Source organism: Enhydra lutris, unplaced genomic scaffold (assembly GCF_002288905.1).
Source record: "Enhydra lutris kenyoni isolate GAN:26980312 unplaced genomic scaffold, ASM228890v2 scaffoldscaffold77, whole genome shotgun sequence".
Taxonomy (NCBI): Eukaryota; Metazoa; Chordata; class Mammalia; order Carnivora; family Mustelidae; genus Enhydra; species Enhydra lutris.
The window spans coordinates 3690690-3710612 of NW_019154161.1; the positions used below are offsets into that span (position 1 = coordinate 3690690).

The window sequence follows — 19923 nt, forward strand, 5'->3', positions numbered from 1 at the left end:
TGCCTTTTACAGGGTGGCTGCCACAGCTCCAGCCATTGCGTTCTCATCCCAGCATGCCTAGTACAAAGGGGGAAGAGCCCTTCTCCTATGTCTCTGTTTCATCGTGAAAGATCGGTTCCAGGAGGCCTCTCCACAGTCTGTGCCCCTCAAACTTCTTTTCCCTCAATGGCCCGAACTCTGTCCCATCAACACCATAGCTACTAGGGAGGCTGGGAGAGCAAATATTTGACAAAGGGGAGTGAAGTTGTTGGGATTAGCTGAGAGCCATCACGATGCAGAGCCCAGAGCCGGGAGCATTGTCACCCTCATGGGTATGTGGCCTCTTGGCTGGAGAGAAGGGGAGAGTGGTAGGTGACAGGCGTCACCTGCCTGTCACATGCCTGGGGCACGGTGGAAGGCACACCGACCATGCCCCTGTCTCCATCCCCCACCCCTGCTTTCCCCTCTGTCCCAACCCAGGAGGTGGACGCAGCAGAAATCCAAGTGCAGGTGTGTCTGTATGCCTTCGACCTCATCTACCTCAACGGACAGGTGAGTTCCGGCTGCGGGTCTGGGGGCAGGGGGTGCTGTGTGTGAGCTTGGGAGCCGGCGGTCTGTGGGGCCACGCTCAGGCAGCGGTTCTCAAAGTGTGGCCTGAGGACCCCTGAGGGTATCTCCAGGTCCCTCTCAGGGGAGTCTGTGAGGCTCCACCCGCCTTCTCCAGCTCTGCAGCTGGGTGAGGTGGGGCTTCCCCGAGCGGCCGCCATCTGAGTGCACATGTACACGTGAGAGCCCAGCTCCGTTAACAGCCAGACATGGAAGAGTTTGCAAAAACGTAAACTAATGCCACCTGTTCCCGGGCACATTTCATAAAAATTTGTTGTTGGGTTAACATATGGGAGGCATTGATTTTAAATGAATTAACAAACGCCCAGATTTCTCACTTTTCACATAGCCAGTATAAACACGCGATTTCATCGCGGGTACTCCGTCGCTGCTCTGGTACATATCCAAAGACGTAACCCACATACACCCGAGCTATCTGGAGTCAGGGGGGTCCTGAGACTGGAAAGTTTGCCAACTACTGCTCTGGGGTGTGGGGTAAGAATCAGAAGCCAGACCACGTCTTTTCACATCCCAGCTCTCCCTTCCTGGGTGTGAGGCCACAGACCAATGACCCAGCCTCTTGGGGTCTCCGTTTCCTTATCACTACTGGGATCAATCACCAGAGTCTCCCCTTAGGAGAGTCTCATTGTGAATCTGGACACAGAACGGATGAGTCTGGGCTGTTGAGATAAGTTCCATCCCCTTGCAGGGATGGAAGAGAACAGAAGGAGTGAGCTCCCCATCTCAGGAAGCATCCCACCTCAGCCTGGTGGAGGAGGGCTGCACCTCCCCTGGGGCTGGATGGGCGAGAGCTAGGTGACTTCTTCCCGCAGCCTGCCCGATGGTTTGTAAGAACAGGGCTTCCTGCCAGATTCGGCTTGGAATCGGCCTGCGTGGTTTCCAGCAGGGCTGTTCTGAAATCAGGGGAGTGCACAGCACATGAAAGGGGACAGTTAATAAGGTCACAGAGAGTAGATTAACTTCCAGAAGGTTGGCGAGTCTGTTTCACCATACAAAGCAAGCCGTGTTCTCCCACGAGTGGATCTGGTCTCAGGGCCCGGCAGACGAAGGCCTGCGGGCCCGGTCTGTCTCGGCCTTGTTTGCCTGTAAGGTTTGATGCTCCCGTCCGCTGACTTCCACCCAGCAGCCCACAGTTGGGCGGTTGCAACAGAGCCCGAGTAGCCCACAGACCCGAGAATATTTACTGTCTGGTTCTTTGTGGGACAGGGCTGCCGACCCCTGGATGAAAACGGAACGCGTCCTCAGAAACACGTTTAGGTTACACCCCTGTGGTCGTCGGCTTCCTTCTGGCTCTGTTCAGCCGGTGTTGAACGAGGACCTGTAGCCCCAATAATGGGAGTCCGTTCCCATCTCCAGTCCCCTCGCCGCTCTTGGTCCTTTCCCTTCTCAAAATCCTGGTGCCGGCATGGTTCCTCCCTCTCTGGCCGGTCCGTCAGGAGCTGCGCAGTGGCTGGTGACACTCGGACGTCCTGTCTCTCCGGGGCCCGGGCTTCTTCTCATCCACAGTGACGTCCCTTTGTCTCTCTCTTCCTGCCCCGCCCGCAACCCAGTCCCTGGTGCGCGAGCCGCTTTCCCGACGCCGGCAGCTGCTCCGGGAGAACTTCGTGCAGACGGAGGGCGAGTTTGTCTTCGCCACCTCCCTGGACACCAAGGACACGGAGCAGATCGCCGAGTTCTTGGAGCAGTCTGTGAAAGGTGAGGGGGGCTGGGGCCGGCCGCCGTGTGTGTCCTGCGCTCCCGCCCGCCCCAGCCCCGGTGCCTTCCGCGGGCTGGCTGTCCTGAGCCGCGGCTTCACAAAGGCCCCTTGTCCGTATCTCCCTCAGACTCCTGCGAGGGGCTGATGGTGAAAACCCTGGACGTCGACGCCACCTACGAGATCGCCAAGAGGTCACACAACTGGCTCAAGGTGAGCTGGCCCGGCCGCCCTTCCCGCATCCGGCGATCTTTCCACACGGGGTTCCAGCCCCGACCTCATCCCGTGGGTCTCGGTCCTGCCTGCCTCACAGTCCAGCCAGCCTGAGGCCGCCCCTCTGAGCGCTGCCCCCACCTGAGTGCCATGGGAGCTACGTGACGTTTCTGTTCCCTGCGCGGGCCGTCTGGGTCGAGTGGGGCCTGCAGGAAGGGAGAGAGCCAGGCCGTAGACGAGATGACATTGGGGTCGATGAGCATCGTGAAGAAAGCAAGTCGAGGTCGGGCCAGCGAGGATCTTGCAGTGCTCTGGTCATGGGGAGAGGCCTCTCCAGAGCTGATGCTTGGGTCAGGACACGGATGACAGGAAAGGGTCAGCCGTCTGGAAATCTGGGACAGAGTATCTAGGAGAAGGGTGGAGGCAACAAGTGCAAAGGCCCTGAGGTCAGAACAAGCAGCGAACGAGGCCTTTGAGGTGTGAGGTGAGGTCGGGGTGGAGAGCAGCTCTCAGATTACCCAGCGCGTCAGGGGTTGTTGTAAAATACTCTGGCTTTTCCTTTAAAGGTTTTGAGAAACCAGTGAGGTTTTAGGCAGGAAGTCCCGTGGTCTGATTATCATTTTGCACAAGACATCTGGCTGGCCGTGAATGGCAGATGGTTGGGGGTGGGGGGCGGTGCTGGGCAGAGCGGGCGCCTGCGGGCGGGCAGCTTTCCTGGAGGGGTCAGGAGGACTGCAGAGCCAGCTGGGTTTCTCGGGTGTGTGTTAGCTGCCCATGGTCCTGTCAGCAGCTGGAAGCGTATGAGCATTTCCTGTCTTAGGACCCTTTCCCTGCTGCGTCCCCAAGGCCGAGTCCTGCCTGGCACTTAGTTAATATTTCTGGAACAAATGATGAGTGTTCTCCGTGTGAAGGAGTGAGTGGAATGTGTGTCCGTCCTGAAGGAAAGAGGGGACCCAAGAGGGACCCCCAAGCTCTCCGTCTGACCTGTCCCCTCAGTCCTGCCAGCTCTTCCCACTTTGGTCATCTCTTTCGCATCCGCTCTGGAAGTCCAGAAGCTCCTCCCGCGGCCAGCCTCAGCCCAGCGGCCGTCCTCGGCCTCTGTGGGAACCCTCCCTAGACTCACCCCAGCCCCAGCTCTACCGACCGCAGAGCCTCCAGCAGCGAGGTCCGTGCCTCGGCAGCGTCCCTCACCTCCTGCCTTCCCTCCCCAGCTGAAGAAGGACTACCTCGATGGCGTGGGCGACACCCTGGACCTCGTGGTGATCGGCGCCTACCTGGGCCGTGGCAAGCGGGCCGGCCGCTACGGGGGCTTCCTGCTGGCCGCCTACGACGAGGAGAGCGAGGAGCTCCAGGCCATATGCAAGGTGCAGGGAGGCAGGAGGGAAGTAGAGTCTTCTCAGCCTGGGGGGTGGCGGGGGGTGAACCAAGAAGCTCTCATGCCATGTGTAGGATTATTTTTTCTAGCTTTTATGTGCTTTTTCTGATCCTGTAAATAACCCTTGCTTCACGTAGAGAAATGCACTGTCATAGAAAGTTGTAAGGAAGCTACGTCAAGAGTTCAGCTGTGGGTGAGGATGGCTGACGAGGGTCTTACATTTCTCTCACATAAGGAGAAGTCTGAAGTGGGGGCAGGTGGCTCTCCGATGTCAGTGGGGACCCAGGCTTCTCTTCCCGCACAGGGGTTTGGTCATGGGCTTCTGACCTCATCTTCATAATGTGGCTGCGGGAGCTCCAGCCATCACGGCCGTGCACACTCCAGGCAGCAGGAAGGAGGAAGGCCCTGAGCAGAGAGATATGTCCCCCGCATCAGCCTCTGCCAGTGAGCAGCTTTTGTGGCGTGGGTCAGAATTCTGCTCCATGGCCCTCCCCCACGCACAGGGCAGCCTGGAAAATGCGGTGGTCTGGGTTTTTGTTTAAAGCTACACGCATTGTTGACCCAACAAACGTGAGGCTTTTGCCACAGAAACAGCATAAACTGTTACCCACAATTCCAATGCCTAGAAATAACCACAAGTAAGAAAAAAATTTTTTAAAGATTTTATTTAGTTGACAGAGAGAGAGAGAGACAGCAAGAGAGGGAACCCAAGCACAGGGAGTGAGAGAAGGAGAAGCAGGCTTCCCACAGAACAGAGAGCCCGATGTGGGGCTCGATCCCAGGACCCTGGGATCATGACCTGAGCCAAAGGCTGACGCTTAACCAACTGAGCCACCTAGGCGCCCCAACCACTAATAAAATTTGACGGAATGTCTTATTAACACCTTTACAAAGCTGTGATCTTTGTATAACAGGAATTTTTTCCTCTGCTTTTTGTCCCAGAAATATCGTGTTTTAAATGTCATCAGATACATTTAAGTGACGTAGTGATATAAGATGTTAGAGCGTTTGCCCTTGTCTTTAGGACTTCTAGAAGCACAACTCGAATGTGTTAAACTTAAAAATAAAACGGTCCTTTATTTTACCAGCAAAAATGGGTTTATTCAGAAATAGCAGAGAATTGCAGTTGGGGACACACAAGCTGTGGCGAAACCATGGGCTCGTCCCGTGAAGGAGAGGAATGTTATTTTATGGAACAGAAGGAGGCAGGGGAAGGGGTTGTTTTGAACAAAAGTTCACTGGGGAGGAAAAAGAAGAAAGCACCAGCCCGGGGTGGGGTGGGGACCTCTTCTCAGGGGGCTGAGTGGCTGCGGTGGTCGCTTTCTTGTCGGAGAGCAAAGTCTATCTTTCCCCGAGGGGGCCTCCGCCCTGGGAGCCCATCACAGAGGCTTGGGCTGGCCTCTGTCACGGCCAGTTCTTCCTGTAACTGACAATCGGGGGCCTCCCTTGACCAGCCCCTGACCCCGCGTTAGTGAGGTGACCCAGGATTTTTCACAAACGCTTGTGGAAGAGTGTTCCGAGAGATGGTGCGCCCCGGGTCCTGGACCAGCTCTGCGCAGCTGGCTGGTTCCCTCGTAGCCAGCGTGGCTCTCACAAGTGACTCCGCACCGCACAAGGTGCTTAGCCCCAGGGAACCATGGCAGAGGTGGCCTTACCCGTTCAGATGCATCACGGGGCACCAGCCCGGCTCTGGCTCACGCTCTCGACCCACGACAGTGTTCTGGAAGAGCTCCGTGCCAGAGAAACCACCGAAGGCTCTCGGCACACAGAGGGCTTTCCTGTTGGCATTTCCTATCTGTGGTTTGGAGACGTGCGTCTTGCCACGTCTGCTGGCAGCCGAGTTTTTGTTAGGTTGGACAACGTGGGTAGGTGAGGGAAAATCTTCAGCAGCTCAGAGATCGGAGAAGACAGCCCGCTCCGGGGCCGGTGGGCTACGGGCGGGCACAGGGACCGGATGGAAGGAGCCAGGGCTTCTCCAGCAAGCGCCAAGTGACGGGCTGCGGGTGGGCAGGGGACTGCCGCTGGGAGAGGGGATCCCCATCCTGGCGCCCCCACCCCTGGCACTTCCTCTGTGGTTTCCGTGGGTTCTGGCTTGGCCGGGGTAGGGTGGGGGCCTCCCCTGTGCAGAGCTGGGTCCTCAGCGGCAGGAGCCCCGGTCCGCACGGCTGAGCCCCTGTTCTCCCCGCAGCTCGGAACCGGCTTCAGCGACGAGGAGCTGGAGGAGCACCACCACAGGCTCCAGGTGAGGGGCGCGGCCTCGCCCCCTGTCGCCCTGTGTGCGCGCAAGGCTCTGGCCCTTCACCCTCTTAGGGGCCGTGGGTGCTGGAACAGGTTCGGGAGCCCCACATGTCCAGGTTCAAGTCCCGGCTCTGCCAGCTGCTAGCCCAGGGCGTGGGTGAGGGAGCCTCCGCTGCCCCGAGGGGAGGGGATGAGTCATGGGGAGCACTCTCGCGGGGGTCCCCGAGTCGGCCCTGAGTGAACCCCGACAGGACTGGGGAAGCCCCTAGTAATTGGGACTGTTGGTGGCACGGTCACAGGTATTTTGCGGGTACAACTCCCTTTTCTGTGCTCTCTCTGTCTCTGTGACAGTCTTCGGTTTTCTCTCTCTTTCTCTGGCTCTTTTCTTCCTTCATTCCCCCCATCCCTGCCCAGGCTTTTCCCTTAAGACATGCCTGTGTCACCATCTGTACTCCTGCCCCATTTTTGTCCCCTTTCCTGTCTCCCCGACCCCCAACCCCCAGCCTTGACTTGGAGACCCGAGACCCCGTCCTCCTCACACCCACTGCCGTTGCCCGCAGGCCCTGGTGCTGCCCAGCCCGCGCCCCTACGTCCGGGTGGACGGCGCCATGGCCCCTGACCACTGGCTGGACCCCAGCGCCGTGTGGGAGGTGAAATGCGCTGACCTGTCCCTGTCCCCCATCTACCCCGCTGCCCGGGGCCTGGTGAGTAGCCGGGGCCCCACAGGCCGAAGGCAGCAGGAGGGACCTGGGGTCGAGCTTCTGGATGGGAGATGGGGAGCAGGACGGGAGATGGAGCCCATGCCTGTGCCCGGGCTGTAGTAACTAGGAGAGCTTGAGCTCACCTTTTTTTGGGCATCCAACAACGGGCTCCAAGTCTCAATGTAAAAAAGAAAGAAAGAAATTCCACAGGTGCAGAAAGTAGACACTGAAGTTATTTCCTTTAATACCAATAAGCTCACATTCGGCTCCTCAGCGTTTTTGAAAACACAGTTCTGAACGTAAAGCTTGGGACACTTCCTGCTGGGCAGTGACGTCAGCTGGGGCCCATCTTTCCCGACCGTAATTCATTTTCATGCTGCCAGGTTTTTAAATCCCCAGGCCGATCTCTCTGACCAGTGGCTCCGGCCCCCAGGCCAGCTCCACGGTTGGCCTGGCACTAGGGGAGGCTTGAGTTCAAAATGTGCTTCTTTTGCGATCCCCTCGGACCCTTCAGAATCTAGCTAGCGTGTGCTTCTCTGATTGGGAGTGGACTTCCAATTAAAGGCAGAACTCGGGTTTGTTTTTTTACCCAAGATATAGTTATTTTAGAGAGAGAGTGCAGGGGTGGGGGGTGCAGAGGGCGAGAATCTTGAGCAGATTCAGCAGAGCGCAGAGCCGGCGCAGGGCTCGACCTCACGACCCTGAGGTCGTGACCTGAGCCCAAACCAAGCGTTGGACGCTCAGCCAACTGAGCCCCCCAGGGCGCCCCAGAACTCTCATTTTTACATCAAATTTCTGTCTTAACATTTCTCGCTCAGGCTCCCTGTTAGGCACTCAGGGTCCCTCAGTGATAAGTGGCAGGAGCGGCGTAGACGGAGCTTCCGAGCGAAGCAGGCGCCCTGCTCGCAGGCCCAGCCCTGCCTCACACCCTCCCATCCTCACGAAGCACTGAGCGAGCCCGGCCTGCGGCTGGGTGGGGGGGTAGAGCCCGGGAGCCGAGGGCGCTGGGCCAGGGTCACACAGTCCCTGAGCTGGGAGCTGGGATTTGAACTGTGCTGTCTGGTTCTCAAACCTACCCCGGGTCTCTACTGCCCTGTCCCCGGGTGACAATAGGATGGCAGCCGAGGTCCCAGCTGCTGGCTCTTAAGCTGTCATTGTGCTCCAAGTGCTTTATTCCCTTATTCAGTCTTGACAACCCATTGCTTGGCCCCGTTGTATGGATCAGGAAACCGAGGCCAGAGGGCGGGTGCGGGGAGGAGACCCGGGCTGGGGACCTGCTGCTGGGAGCGGCCTGTGGGCTGGACCCCAGGAGCATCTCCACCCTCGCCCCCTCCCCCAGGTGGATGGTGAGAAGGGGATCTCCCTTCGCTTTCCTCGGTTTATCCGCGTCCGTGAAGACAAGAAGCCAGAGGAGGCCACCACCAGCGCCCAGGTGAGGCCTCAGCCGGGGTGGGCTTGCCTGGCCACACCAGCTTCTCGGTGGAGGGTTCTGGAACTGAGGTTGGGGGGCAGCCCTGAGGCTTCTGAGCCCCTCCGCCACCGCCCGCTCTCTGCAGGTGGCCTCGCTGTACAGGAAGCAGAGTCAGATTCAGAATCAGCAGGGCGCGGACCTGGACTCCGACTCGGAAGATTTCTACTAGGCTCCTGCCCGCCCAGGGGCTGGGGGCTGGGGGCACGGAGGTGCAGACACGCAGATGTCCTGTTGCTCAGCAGACCTGCTGTTGCGATCGGGGGGTGGGGGGGGTCTGGAGTGTCACAGGTGTGCGTGCGTGTGCACGCGCACGCGTGTGTGTGTGTGTGTGTGTGTGTGTATGTGAGGGGGATGGGTTAAGCGGGATCTGGGATTTATTCGATCATTTTCTTCAATAAATAATTATTGAACACCCGGCGCCGTGTCAGGGTGTGTGCTGGGCTCTGGGGTACAGCCCCAGGAGCTCCCACGTGGGTGGCGAGTGACAGGCCCCATGCCAGCACCTTCCCATACACTCTTCCACTGCGCTGGAAACATCCCGTGTCCACACGGCCAAGCAGGACAGCCACCGGCCGCGCCCAACCACTGAGCCATGGTGTGTTTTATTTCATTTTCATGAATTTTTCTGTGAGCAGCCACATGCCGTTAGGGGCTATTGTAGGAGACAGCGGTGGCCTTGACCATGAATGTTAACTCCGGTAACCCGCAGCGGTCCTGCCAGGCAGGCAGTGGGGGGCGGGGGGCACAGAGCAGGGATTGGGCATCCAGGCCCACACCGGGGTTCTGACCCGGCAGTCCGGCTCCGGGCCCCATCCTCGTGGGAGACAGTCAGTGCAGTGACCGTGAGACCCCCTCCCCAGCTCTGCAGCCCACCGACTGGGGACTGCGGATTCTGGGGCCTGAGCCGTGAGGTTTGGTCACCCGTAGATCCCCAGCCCTGTGGTTCCCTTAGGCATGGAACCCAGTCTTCCTGAGGAAAGCGGGGTAGGGGACGTGCTCTTTCCCCTCCACGCCTCTGCAGACCCCTGTGAACACACCCCCTAAGCAGCCGCGGCCGCCTGGCCCTCTGCCAGGGCTGGGCGGGATCGTCCTCACTCACCAAAGACCCTCTCAACAATTTTTATTACCTCATTTAACAGATGGGGGCACTGAGGCAAAGGGATGGAAGTTAGTTTCCCTACATCCTCTATCTAGGAGACAGAGGACCAGGATTTGGTCCAGGCGGTCTGCAGGAGGCCCTGTGCCCAGAGTGCCTCTAGGGGGGAACCTCGTGTGGCCCCTCGAGGGTGTGGAACCTAATCCCGCAAGTAGTGAAGGTCTGGAAGTGACAAGATCCTGCCGATGGCTGGAGATGCAGATGGTGAAGGGATGACCCCGGGGTGAGAGGTCCAGGGGCTGGGGGCAGCAGCTAGAACATCTTTCCTTGGTGCAATGCTTCTAGAACTTGTCGAGACCCATCAAGGGCAGAAAGTGCTCGGAGCTGGGTCCAGGGAAGTGTGTGCAGAGCGGGGGAGGGGACAGGAGTGCTCATTCATTATTGCGCATGAATCGAATATATAATCTCGAATTGTCACATTACTGATGATGTTCATTTGAATCATTTGATGAAGATATGGTCTGCTCGGTGTCCCCCCTGTAAAGTGACCCTCCTTTGCAGTTAGCATATCGTAAGGGGTACCTTGTGTGTTGTAAATAAATATTACCACACCTGGCACTCTTATTGCTGTCCGTATGGATTCCTGGTTTCCTCTGTTACCCTGTATGCCCTGTCGTTGTTTATTTGGATTTTCAAATTGCCCCTGATACGGCTGGGGAGCTTCTTCGGGCTGACCTCTGACCCTTTGCCGGGACCCCACAACTGTCCTTGCTTTACCGCCCAAGAGGTTTTAGGGTCATTTTAGACTTGCTCGTCCTGCTCCAGACATGGGAACAGCTCAGTCTCCCAGGACTCGGGCCCTTTTCGTGGGGAATGGTATTTAGAAGTCAAGCCCCGATGCTGGACGTGTCCTCTTAGCTCGATGACGTCCCCGTGCGCCCCATGACATCTGTGTTTACTATTACGTCCCTCTCTCTGTACCGAAACCCACCAGTACAAACCCGTGCCTCCGATTCTCATCCCGATACTGCAGACTCCTCCTTTCCCCACTCTCTGTACCCATGAGGCACCTGATCTCCCTTCCTCTGTCGTAGAACCCCGTGTGCCACTCCTCTCCCTTCCGCGCCCCCACCCCGTGCAGCGGGACTGCCCTTCTGGCCCTGACCCCGCATCCACGCCCTACACCGTGCTGCCCCCGTGAGTGGACATCCTAGGGACCTGCCTTCAACACCTCACTCAGCTGCCGCTGCTCCCGCAGGGCCCACCAGGCTCCTCTCCCCACGCCCCAACACTCTGTGCCCCACTGTCCCTCTGTGGGCACCCCCTCACTCCTGCACCTGATCTGAACTCTGGCTCCCTGTCCCGATTCCCTCCCAACCCCACAGGGAGAGACCCTCGTCGCCTCCTTGGGCTTCCCTTCCCCAACCCCCTCGCTCGCTCGCCCTTAATCGCTGTGGGTGGCCACTTCCTGAAGTCGGACTGTCACCAGGCTCAGTGACCGCAGCTCCCTGAGGCCGTGGGCCATGGGCCGCTTCACAGGCCTGGAGGCCGGCGGAGGCCCGGCTTGGAGCGAGCACCCTGCAGGCCCACTGGAAAGCGAAACAATAGGTGCTCTCCGCTCTAATCCCCAGTTTCGAGACCATCCAGTTCTATTCTGAGGATAAAAGGTCAGAGGCTGAGACTGGCACCCCCTCCACGTCACTCAAGCCAGATGGGGAGGCAGGAACAGCTCTGCTCCCTCCCCATCCTCGGGAGAGATTTCCGATCCAGCTGTCGCAACTCTCGGACACTGGGACCCGGACTGAGGGAGAGGCCCAGAGAGGCAGGAAGACTTGGCGAAGGAGTGCCGGGGAAGATAAGGAAGCCCAGCCCGCCAAGGGGGACGGGAAGGAGGGGGACAAGAAGGAGGGGGAGCCGCCTTGAGCCTGGTGCCCGGTGCCCCGTGCCCTGCCCCTCCATGCAGTTTCCCATGGGCCCCGCCTGCATCTTCTTGAGGAAAGGCATCGCCGAGAAACAGCGGGTGAGGTGGCGGGCAAGGCAAAGGGAGTCCGGGGTGCGGGGTAAGAGGGGGTGTGACAGGTGCAAGGGGCCGGGGGCCGGATGGGGGGCCCAGGCAGGGGGTGCGTGCCTGAGAAGGTAGAATTCAGGGAGCTCGGTGGGCCAGTGAGGTGGGTGGGGGTGAAATCAGAAGTCAGCAGCAAAAGGGGGGAGGGAGACCCACAAATAAAAGGGGAACTGGGCTGTCCCTGTTCGTCGCCACTCATTCCTACGGACACCCAGAGCAGGGACAATGATGGCAGCAGCAGCCACTTCACCACGGCGCTGCTGCGTGCCCAGCCCTGCACAAAGGGCTTTGCTTTCCCGCTGTCATTTCATCCCGTTAAGCCCACGAGGCCATGCTTGCATTCCCATTTCACAGATGCAGACGCTAAGGCTGAGTCACAAAGCCCCTGCCTTACGCAGTTACTGAGTGGCAGGGTCCCTTCAGATCTGTTTGATTCCAGGGGGCTTACTTTTCCTTGTTAGGCTTTCAGATGACCAGAGAGAGAGAGGGGAGGGGGAAGGAAGGAAATTGGGGGGGGGGACAATAAAAGAAGTTGGAGGGGCTCCAAGAATAAAGGGAGAAGCCTGAGGCTGGTGGGGGTCCCCAGGTGGCGTGCCACCTACCCAGGGACATCCTGCCCAGACTCCACTGAACACTGGTCCCATGCAAATGGCTTCTAACCCTTGGGAGAAAGAATAGGGCCCGTAGGGAAAGAATCAAGGGGGTATAGTGGAAAGAATTTTGGCTCAGATTTCAAATCTCAACCCTCACTGGAACTGACCTTGAGAAAGTGATTCAATGTCTCCCTGCCCCCGGGAAGGGCTCTGCCACTTAGGAGCCGGGTGACCTCTGGCCATTTCCTTAATCTCTCTGTTCCTCAGCTTCCTCTCAAGGAAGATGGGAATGCTGTTTGGTCCTACCTCCCGGGGTGGTTCTGAGATTTAAATGACATTGGCGCTCAGAGCACGTTAGCTGTGATTCCGAGCCTAGCCGTGATTCCGAGCCTCTAGCCTCGTTTTCTTTTTGGATGCCGTGGCATCAAAAGCCTCTTGCAGCACAATGGGAGGGATGTCTGTTCAGGAAAGACAGAGGGAGAGAGTTCAAGATTCCGGGATAGGAGAGAGGGAAGGGGAAGTGATGAGAATGAGGGCGAGAAGCCATCAGGGGTGGGAGTCAGGAGGTGGGAGAAGGAAGAGGAGGGCGGGGTGGGGAGAGACAGGAAGGGGAAGGGGTTGCTCGGAGGAGGGAGGGGACACGTTTAGAGAAGTAGATATTGGCTCCCTGACCCTCTCCAAATTCCCTCTCCCTGCATTCCTTTCCAGGAAAGACCCCTGGGACAAGATGAGATCGAAGGTAACCTCTGTCCCCGAATGCCACCTCATTGTCATCCACCCCTAGGCTTCTCCCTGTGCATCTCAGGGTAGACCCTTCCCATGCAAGCTTCATCCCCCTCTCTCTTCCCACTCAGCCATGATTTTGTGCAACTCCTTCTCATGCTCACTTAGGAGCCTCCCAAAGTATTTAGAAGACATGCCCATCCCTAAGTATCTCAGAGACCCAGGAGAGACACATGCATGAGTTTTGGGGGTTTCGTTTATTAATTTTTTAAATTTTTTATAAACATATAATGTATTTTTATCCCCAGGGGTACAGGTCTGTGAATCACCAGGTTTACACATTTCACAGCACTCATCATAGCACATACCCTCCCCAATGTCCATAACCCCACCACCCTCTCCCGACCCCCCTTTCCCCAGCAACCCTCAGCCTGTTTTGTGAGATTGAGTCTTTTATGGCTTGTCTCCCTCCCGATCCCATCTTCTTTCATTTTTTCTTTTCCTACCCCCAAACCCTCTATGTTGCATCTCCACTTCCTCATAACAGGGAGATCATATGATAGTTGTCTTTCTCCAATTGACTTATTTCACATGCATGAGTTTTAGCTGAATCAAAAACTTGACTTTTCTTTTGGTGGTTTGGAACTTTTGCATAATTTCAGCCCAGAATCTGGAGGACCGCCATGCCGTCGCTTTGCAGTGTCACGGATCATTTCTCTTGTACATTTTGGTCTTGCACGTTACAATCTCCAGCCACATTTCATACATCACTCCTTTTTGAAACTTTTGTTTTCAAAGATCCCTTCTCCTTTGCAAAGTCTCTAGTCGGTGACTCCCTGATGGTTTCAAGGGATGCCAGTCTTCCCCATGGACTGTTTCATGCTCCCCCAAAGTTCTTCTCTCTTAACTTTTCAGAGCTTCGGGAAGCATTTCTTGAGTTTGACAAGGACAGAGATGGGTTCATCTCCTGTAAAGATTTGGGGAATCTCATGAGGACGATGGGTTACATGCCCACAGAGATGGAGCTCATTGAACTGGGCCAGCAAATCCGCATGAACTGTGAGGCCAGGGCGGGAAGAACTGCTGGGGGTGGGGGTGGGCTATGGTGGAAGGGGGAGGGATGTGAGGCTAAGCCAGAAAGAAGGAAGAGGGTAGGGGTCGCTAGGAGTCTGGAAGCAAGCACTCCAGGCTGGACTCAGGGAGGCAGTGTTGGAAGTGGATAAAAGGGTAACTCTTCGAGGCAGATTTCGGTTCAAGACCCACTTCTATCATTTACTGATGGTGGTACTTTTGAAATGTGGAGTCAGCTCCCACACTTGAGTCCATTTCCCCACCTGTCAGGCGGAGACGATGTCGCTCCTTGTGGGATTGCGATAAAGGAGCTGATGCAGGTCAGGCTTAGCCTCCAGTAAATGGTGATTCATGGAGGTCACAACCACAACCACAAGATGCATTAGTAGAGGGCAAGATTGGAACCCAGTTTATCACCGGAAGCAAACTTGGGATGGATTTCAGAGCTCATTTTGAGAAGGAAGCTTGGACAAAATTGCTCTGGGGTTTGCTTCCAGGTGTACCACAGAGTAAATGAGGCTAGGCATGGATGGGATCGTGTTCCTATCTGGAAGGGATTTGGCTCCCACTGAATTCACTCTCCCCCTTCTACAGACCAACAGATGAGCGAACATAGATCTGAACCAATTAAGAGATTTGCCCAAGGTCACAGGGACAGCTAGTGATTTCCATCCCACACACCCGGTCCACCCTGGTTGGGATTAGAGGGACTCTGCACCCAGGTTGGCTGAGAGGGAAAGTTCTCATAAGGCAGAGAGATCGGAACAGGTCTTCCTGTTGAACAGATCTCCAGACATCGAAGAGTCCAGCGGGGTCATGGGGGGTTGGTTCCTTGGCATCTCACTAGACCAGCCTCTTCTGTCCTCAGTGGGTGGCCGTGTCGACTTTGATGATTTCGTGGAGCTGATGACGCCCAAACTGCTGGCCGAAACAGCAGGGATGATCGGTGTCCAGGAGATGAGAGACGCCTTCAAGGAAGTGAGTTAAGAGTTTCATGGTGCCGGTGCTTGAAGGAAACCTCAAGGTTCTATGACTAGTCTTCAAGTGTGGATGGAACCCACCCAAACCAAGTTTTTTTTGGGAACTATAATGGGATGTATAGGGAAGAAAAATGACATCTTCCAAACACTTGCAAAGCACAAGGCCCTCTACACATACTCTCTAGTTTAAACATCATATGGAACAGTAGGGGTAAGTGACTCCTTACCCCAGCTATGCATATGAGAACAATGAGGCTTACGGAATTTACAAATCTTACCCAAGGTCCTGCAATCCCCAGAACACACGTTAGGACCTCTAATTTCCGTGCCCTTAATGGGAAGAGGGAATCCAATAATTTGAGATCCCACAGGGGAATGCAAAGAGATAATCTGGTTTAACCCACTTGTAGAGATGCTTTAAAAATGAGACCCAGGGAGGTGAGGGGCTTGCTGAAATTTGCTTTCATCCCCTAATAAAATGTGTTTCTCAGGGGCGCCTGGGTGGCTCAGTAAGTTAAGCGTCTGCCTTTGATATATAGCAGGTGTGATTGAGGAACTCATTTTTTTTTTCATTTTATCTAATTTTGATTACTTTCAATTCGATTATTTTTTCAATTTTCACTTACATTCAACAGAATATAAATTCAATTTGTGTGAATTTAAAAACAAATACGCAGTTCAGTTACTGGGAAACATTCCTTTCAGAAAAACTTGGGTGTGTGGTCTACCTTTTCTTTTTTTTAAAAAAGATTTTATTTGTCTATTTGAGAGAGAAAGAGAGAGAGAGGATGAGCAGGGGCAGAGGGACAGGGAAAAGCAGTCTCCTTGCTGAGCAAAGATCCCAACACGAGACTTGATCCCAGGACCCCAAGATCATGACCTGAACTGAAGGCAGATACTTAACCGACTGAGCCCCCCAGGTGCCCCTGATTTGTTTTAAACAAACATGAACACAAGGCTCTGATGTATGGACCATGAGGGAATCCAGAGGACCAATGGGGGGGCTGTCATGATGGTCCAGGCAAGAGATGATTGTGGCTTGGGCCACGTTAGCATTGGCTGGCTAGGGAAGGATAGTTAGCTGCCCCACCTGCTTGGAATGTAGAACATATGAAATGTTCTGGTAGATCGGTAAAGTGTTTGCAGCATAGAGGTTTGAAAATAGTTCATTGATTCAGCATACCAGATGGCAGGCACTGTTTGGGGCTGGGCACGGGGCAGTGAATGGGGCAGTGAACAAGGCAGTGCTGATGACCACCTTTGGGGAGCTGACCCACCTGTACACCATGTGCAAAAGCACTTATCTTAATTCCTGACCCACAGTTAACTGGTCAGTAAACACTGCTCTTGGGATTGTCGTACATGTGGCTGACATCACCCCCCTGCTTCTGTCAGTTTGACGCCAATGGAGATGGAGAGATCACCCTCGGGGAGCTGCAGCAGGCCATGCAGAAGCTCCTGGGAGAGAAGCTCACACCCCGTGAGATCTCGGAGGTTGTGCAGGAGGCCGATGTGAACGGAGACGGTACCGTCGACTTTGAAGGTGACATTACATGGGGATAGCCACTGGTAGACGCTTAACCCTCTGAGCCACCCAGGCACCCTGACAAAAGCTAAATTCTTAATCCAATATTCAAGTGCATCCATGGTCTGCCCCCCACCCACTCCACACTTCAGCAACCTCTCTCTGAGCTGCTGTGCTCTGGGGCACCCTTGGCCCCTGCTCTGTGTCCCTCAAATCCTGTTCCTTTTTCCCTGATGTTCCTTCCACTTCCTGCACCTTCCCCATTAGTGCATTCTTAGGTCTTATCCATCCCTTGGGAATCGGCACAGCAAAGCCTCTGCCAAGAAGCTTCCCTTCACCCTTAGCTGGGTGTATTAAACCCCACTCGGTAGTCCCACAGACGTTTTCCTGTTCCTCTCCCTTCAGAGGGAGTAATCGCTGAAGACTTTGATGCTCTGAGTTGTGTTCGCCTTCCGGGCCGTCAGGTTCCTGGAGGGCAATGAAGGATGTTCTTTGAACCGTCCACTGTCATTCCCCAGAGGGAAGTTTGGTAGATATTCATTGCATGACCACAACTTAGTAAATGTTTGCTGGATGCCTGCTGGATCTCACCAGGCTCAGGTGTGCAGGGGACACCACTGGAAATCTGGACAAGGTTGGAGACAGATCTCCAGGCAGGGGAGGGACAGACTGACCTCAGGACCTGGGTGGGGCCCTGGAGCTCATCTGGCATGGAGTCACGGAGCAGTCAGGAGTACCCTGCCTTCATTCCAGGCTTTGCCGCTCACCATCCACCTGACCTCAGGCTCACTGCTCAGCCTTACTGGCCTCTGTTTGCCTATCTGTAAAAATGGTATTTTCTCCTCCAGGGTTAGTTGAAAGGATGAGATCAGGTAATCACAGTTATTATTGAACACTTCATGTGTCTTATAAGCAGGATCTTGTTTAACCATCTGAAAGACTATAGAAGGCTTATGGCCGTCCTGTGACTCCCAGTTTGGAGATGAAGAAACTGAGGTACACCGGGGACTTTCCTGCAGATCCCCCATGGTTCCTGACATGCACACACAATAAGGGCTCAAAAGTAAAGCTGGCCGCCCTTACAAATGCGCGTCTCACCAGGGACTTTTCTTTGCAGAGTTTGTGAAGATGATGTCTCGCTGAGAAGGTTCCAGAAGCCCCATACTCCCCACCCTGGCCAACGTGGATCAAACATTTGCTGAGGACTGAATCCCCCTGGGCCCTTCCAGGAGAGAGGGTGGGAGGGTGCGTGGTGATGGGCCCTGCAGAGAGAGCATGAGCTGAGGTTAGCCTGGAAGTGATCGCTTTGCCCGGATAGCACATACCTCTCTGGAGTGAGATTAAGAAGGAAGAGTCTACATACGGAAATGAGATTGGGACTAGGGTCAGTGCCACTCCCCCAATTCCAAAGGTTAAGGACACCTTTTGACTTTTCATAATCCCCAATGCCTATGTCTCTTCCCCAGCGTCCTCTTGGGTCCAACTCCTGAAAAAGTTCAGCCCGTAGTCCACACTTCCCCCCTTCTTGCTTCCGATCTCCTCAGTTTCTTTCTGCCAGTAAGAGGGGGCATGCCAATCTTGGGGCTACAAACGGGGTTCCTGATAAGACTGGGCTTAGAAATGTTTCATTAAAGAGGCTTTCAAAAGTGAGCTTAGCCCGTTTTGTTCATTTCTCGGAAGCTCAGTCTGCTTTTTCCCTCTGGCCTCCTACTTCCTTTTCCTTGTGTAAGATACTCAGGCCACTGAATTAAATCATAAATCTGGATTACCAAGGTTTAGGGCAAGCTGATCCCCAGGGGAGTTGATCCCCAGGGGAGTTAATCCCCTGCAAAATGTCATCAAGCAAAGGTGGGGCGGGGGACGGGGAGTTCTCAAATTCCAGCTCAGCCAGGTGGTGTGGAAACCATTCCTGAGAACCCCAGCCCCCCTGCATTGGGCCACCCTGGGCACTCCGGGAGATGGCCTCTGTTAGGAGGGATGTCATGCCAGCCCCCACACCCTGACACTGACCTGCGCCCTGAAACCGGAGGGTCTGTTCCTCCTCACCTCTACCTGCGGGCAGGATGCTCCAGGAATGCCAGGTCCCCCAAGTACAAGATTCGTGTCCCACCTTCCAGAAAGTTTTCCTCACGTCTGAAACCCACTAAGTAGATGTATATAATGGGTCATCCAGTTCAATAGCCTCGTTTCATAAAATTAAAATTTCGTTTTTGCCCTTCCTTCCTCCCTGTCTCCTTCCCTTCCCTCCCTCCCTTCTTCCCCTTCTGTACTGCATTTATTCAACAGTGATATATGAAGTTGTTGCTGTAGGTGCTCTTCCAAGCATGGGGCTCCCTTGATGAATGAAATACACCAATCCCCACCCCCCTCCCAGAGAACTTACATTATAAAGGGAGGAGACAGACATGGAACAAAATACGTGATTAAATATAATCCTAGTTAGTATGGTAGAAGTTGGTAAGAGATATGGAGAAAAGTGGCGCAGAAAGGTGGTTTAAGGGGTCTGAGAACGAGGAGGAGTCCCCATTCCATGTAGGGACATCAGGGAGTCTACTGAGCACCAGGGGCATATCCAGGGGAAGAGCACTTCCAACACAGTGTAGGGTAAATGCAAAGGCCTGGAGGCAGGAATGTAGTTGGCTGTGTTGGAGGAATGGTGAGAAGCCATGGTGGCTGGACAGAGGTAGGGGGTGGATCAGGGTTAAACCATGATGATGGAATGTTCTAGATCTGCACTGTTATGGTAGCCACTCACCACATGTGGCTACTGAGTTTTAAACCTGGTGAGTGAGGCTGAGAAACTGAATTTTATTTTTATTCTGCTAAATCAACATTTTATCAACAATGATTTTATGAATGATGTCAGGAGGGCAAGGGGAAGGGGATTCCGCATAAGCAAGGCACAGAGGCTGGAGTCAGGAATAGGGCAGGGGCTGGAGTGTACTGAGTGAGGGGGCAGAGGTAGGAAGTGTGTGAGGGAAGGCTGGAGACAAGGGCGAGGCACATGTGGGATCTGGGAGCAGGAGAGCCAAGTTTCCTGTGGCATGTTTGTATGTGACTGGCGTGTGGTGGTTCTTGAGCCATCATGGAATGAGATCTTTGGGCTTCTCCAATGTCTATGCAACGTCATTTTAGACAATCAGATTGGTACCTTGTGGCTGAATGGTTAAGTCTATCCCCGATGTCTGCAGGCAGTGTGGGATAGTGGCCGCAATTGCTCAGTGTTTTATGAAAGAGGAGGAGGGGGAAGAGTGGGGAGGGGGAGAGGGAGGAGAACAATAACATGAGGACACATCTGGGCTCACAGGGAAACAGATTCTGTAATCAATTACTGATGTCTGCCACGGGCATAGGGAGGGAATAGTCAAGGTAGTATTGCAATGAATTTTCTTTTTTTTTTAATTCTTTATTTAAATTCCTATACTGTTAACATATACTGTATTATTAGTTTCAGGGGTAGTATTTAGTGATCTGTCAGTTGCATGTAACACCCAGTGCTCTTTACATCAAGTGCAATGACTTCTCTACCTTCTTTTTACTTACAAATTTATTTATTAATGATTTAACAAGTAT

At 54.8% G+C, this 19923-nt stretch overlaps 2 protein-coding genes across 6 annotated transcripts in view; both read left to right on the forward strand.

Moving 5' to 3' along the window:
- The window catches only part of LOC111160665 (DNA ligase 1), a 30562-nt gene extending 21848 nt beyond the window's left edge, over window positions 1–8714 (forward strand). For all 5 annotated transcript variants that reach the window (XM_022523923.1, XM_022523924.1, XM_022523928.1 and 2 more), the window contains 8 exons: window positions 460–531; window positions 2157–2301; window positions 2430–2512; window positions 3724–3876; window positions 6076–6129; window positions 6686–6829; window positions 8166–8258; window positions 8383–8714. In XM_022523923.1, the coding sequence (XP_022379631.1) occupies window positions 460–531; window positions 2157–2301; window positions 2430–2512; window positions 3724–3876; window positions 6076–6129; window positions 6686–6829; window positions 8166–8258; window positions 8383–8466 (828 nt within the window). In that variant the 3' untranslated portion in view covers window positions 8467–8714. The remainder of the gene's footprint in view (window positions 1–459; window positions 532–2156; window positions 2302–2429; window positions 2513–3723; window positions 3877–6075; window positions 6130–6685; window positions 6830–8165; window positions 8259–8382) is intronic.
- A 2461-nt stretch (window positions 8715–11175) lies between these two features.
- Window positions 11176–18159, forward strand: LOC111160789 (calcium binding protein 5). The gene is made up of 6 exons (XM_022524137.1): window positions 11176–11413; window positions 12760–12790; window positions 13690–13833; window positions 14714–14823; window positions 16221–16368; window positions 17468–18159. Exons 1-6 carry the CDS (start codon window positions 11351–11353, stop codon window positions 17491–17493), a joined length of 522 nt encoding a protein of 173 aa, XP_022379845.1. The 5' UTR covers window positions 11176–11350; the 3' UTR covers window positions 17494–18159.
- The last annotated feature ends 1764 nt before the right edge of the window (window positions 18160–19923 follow it).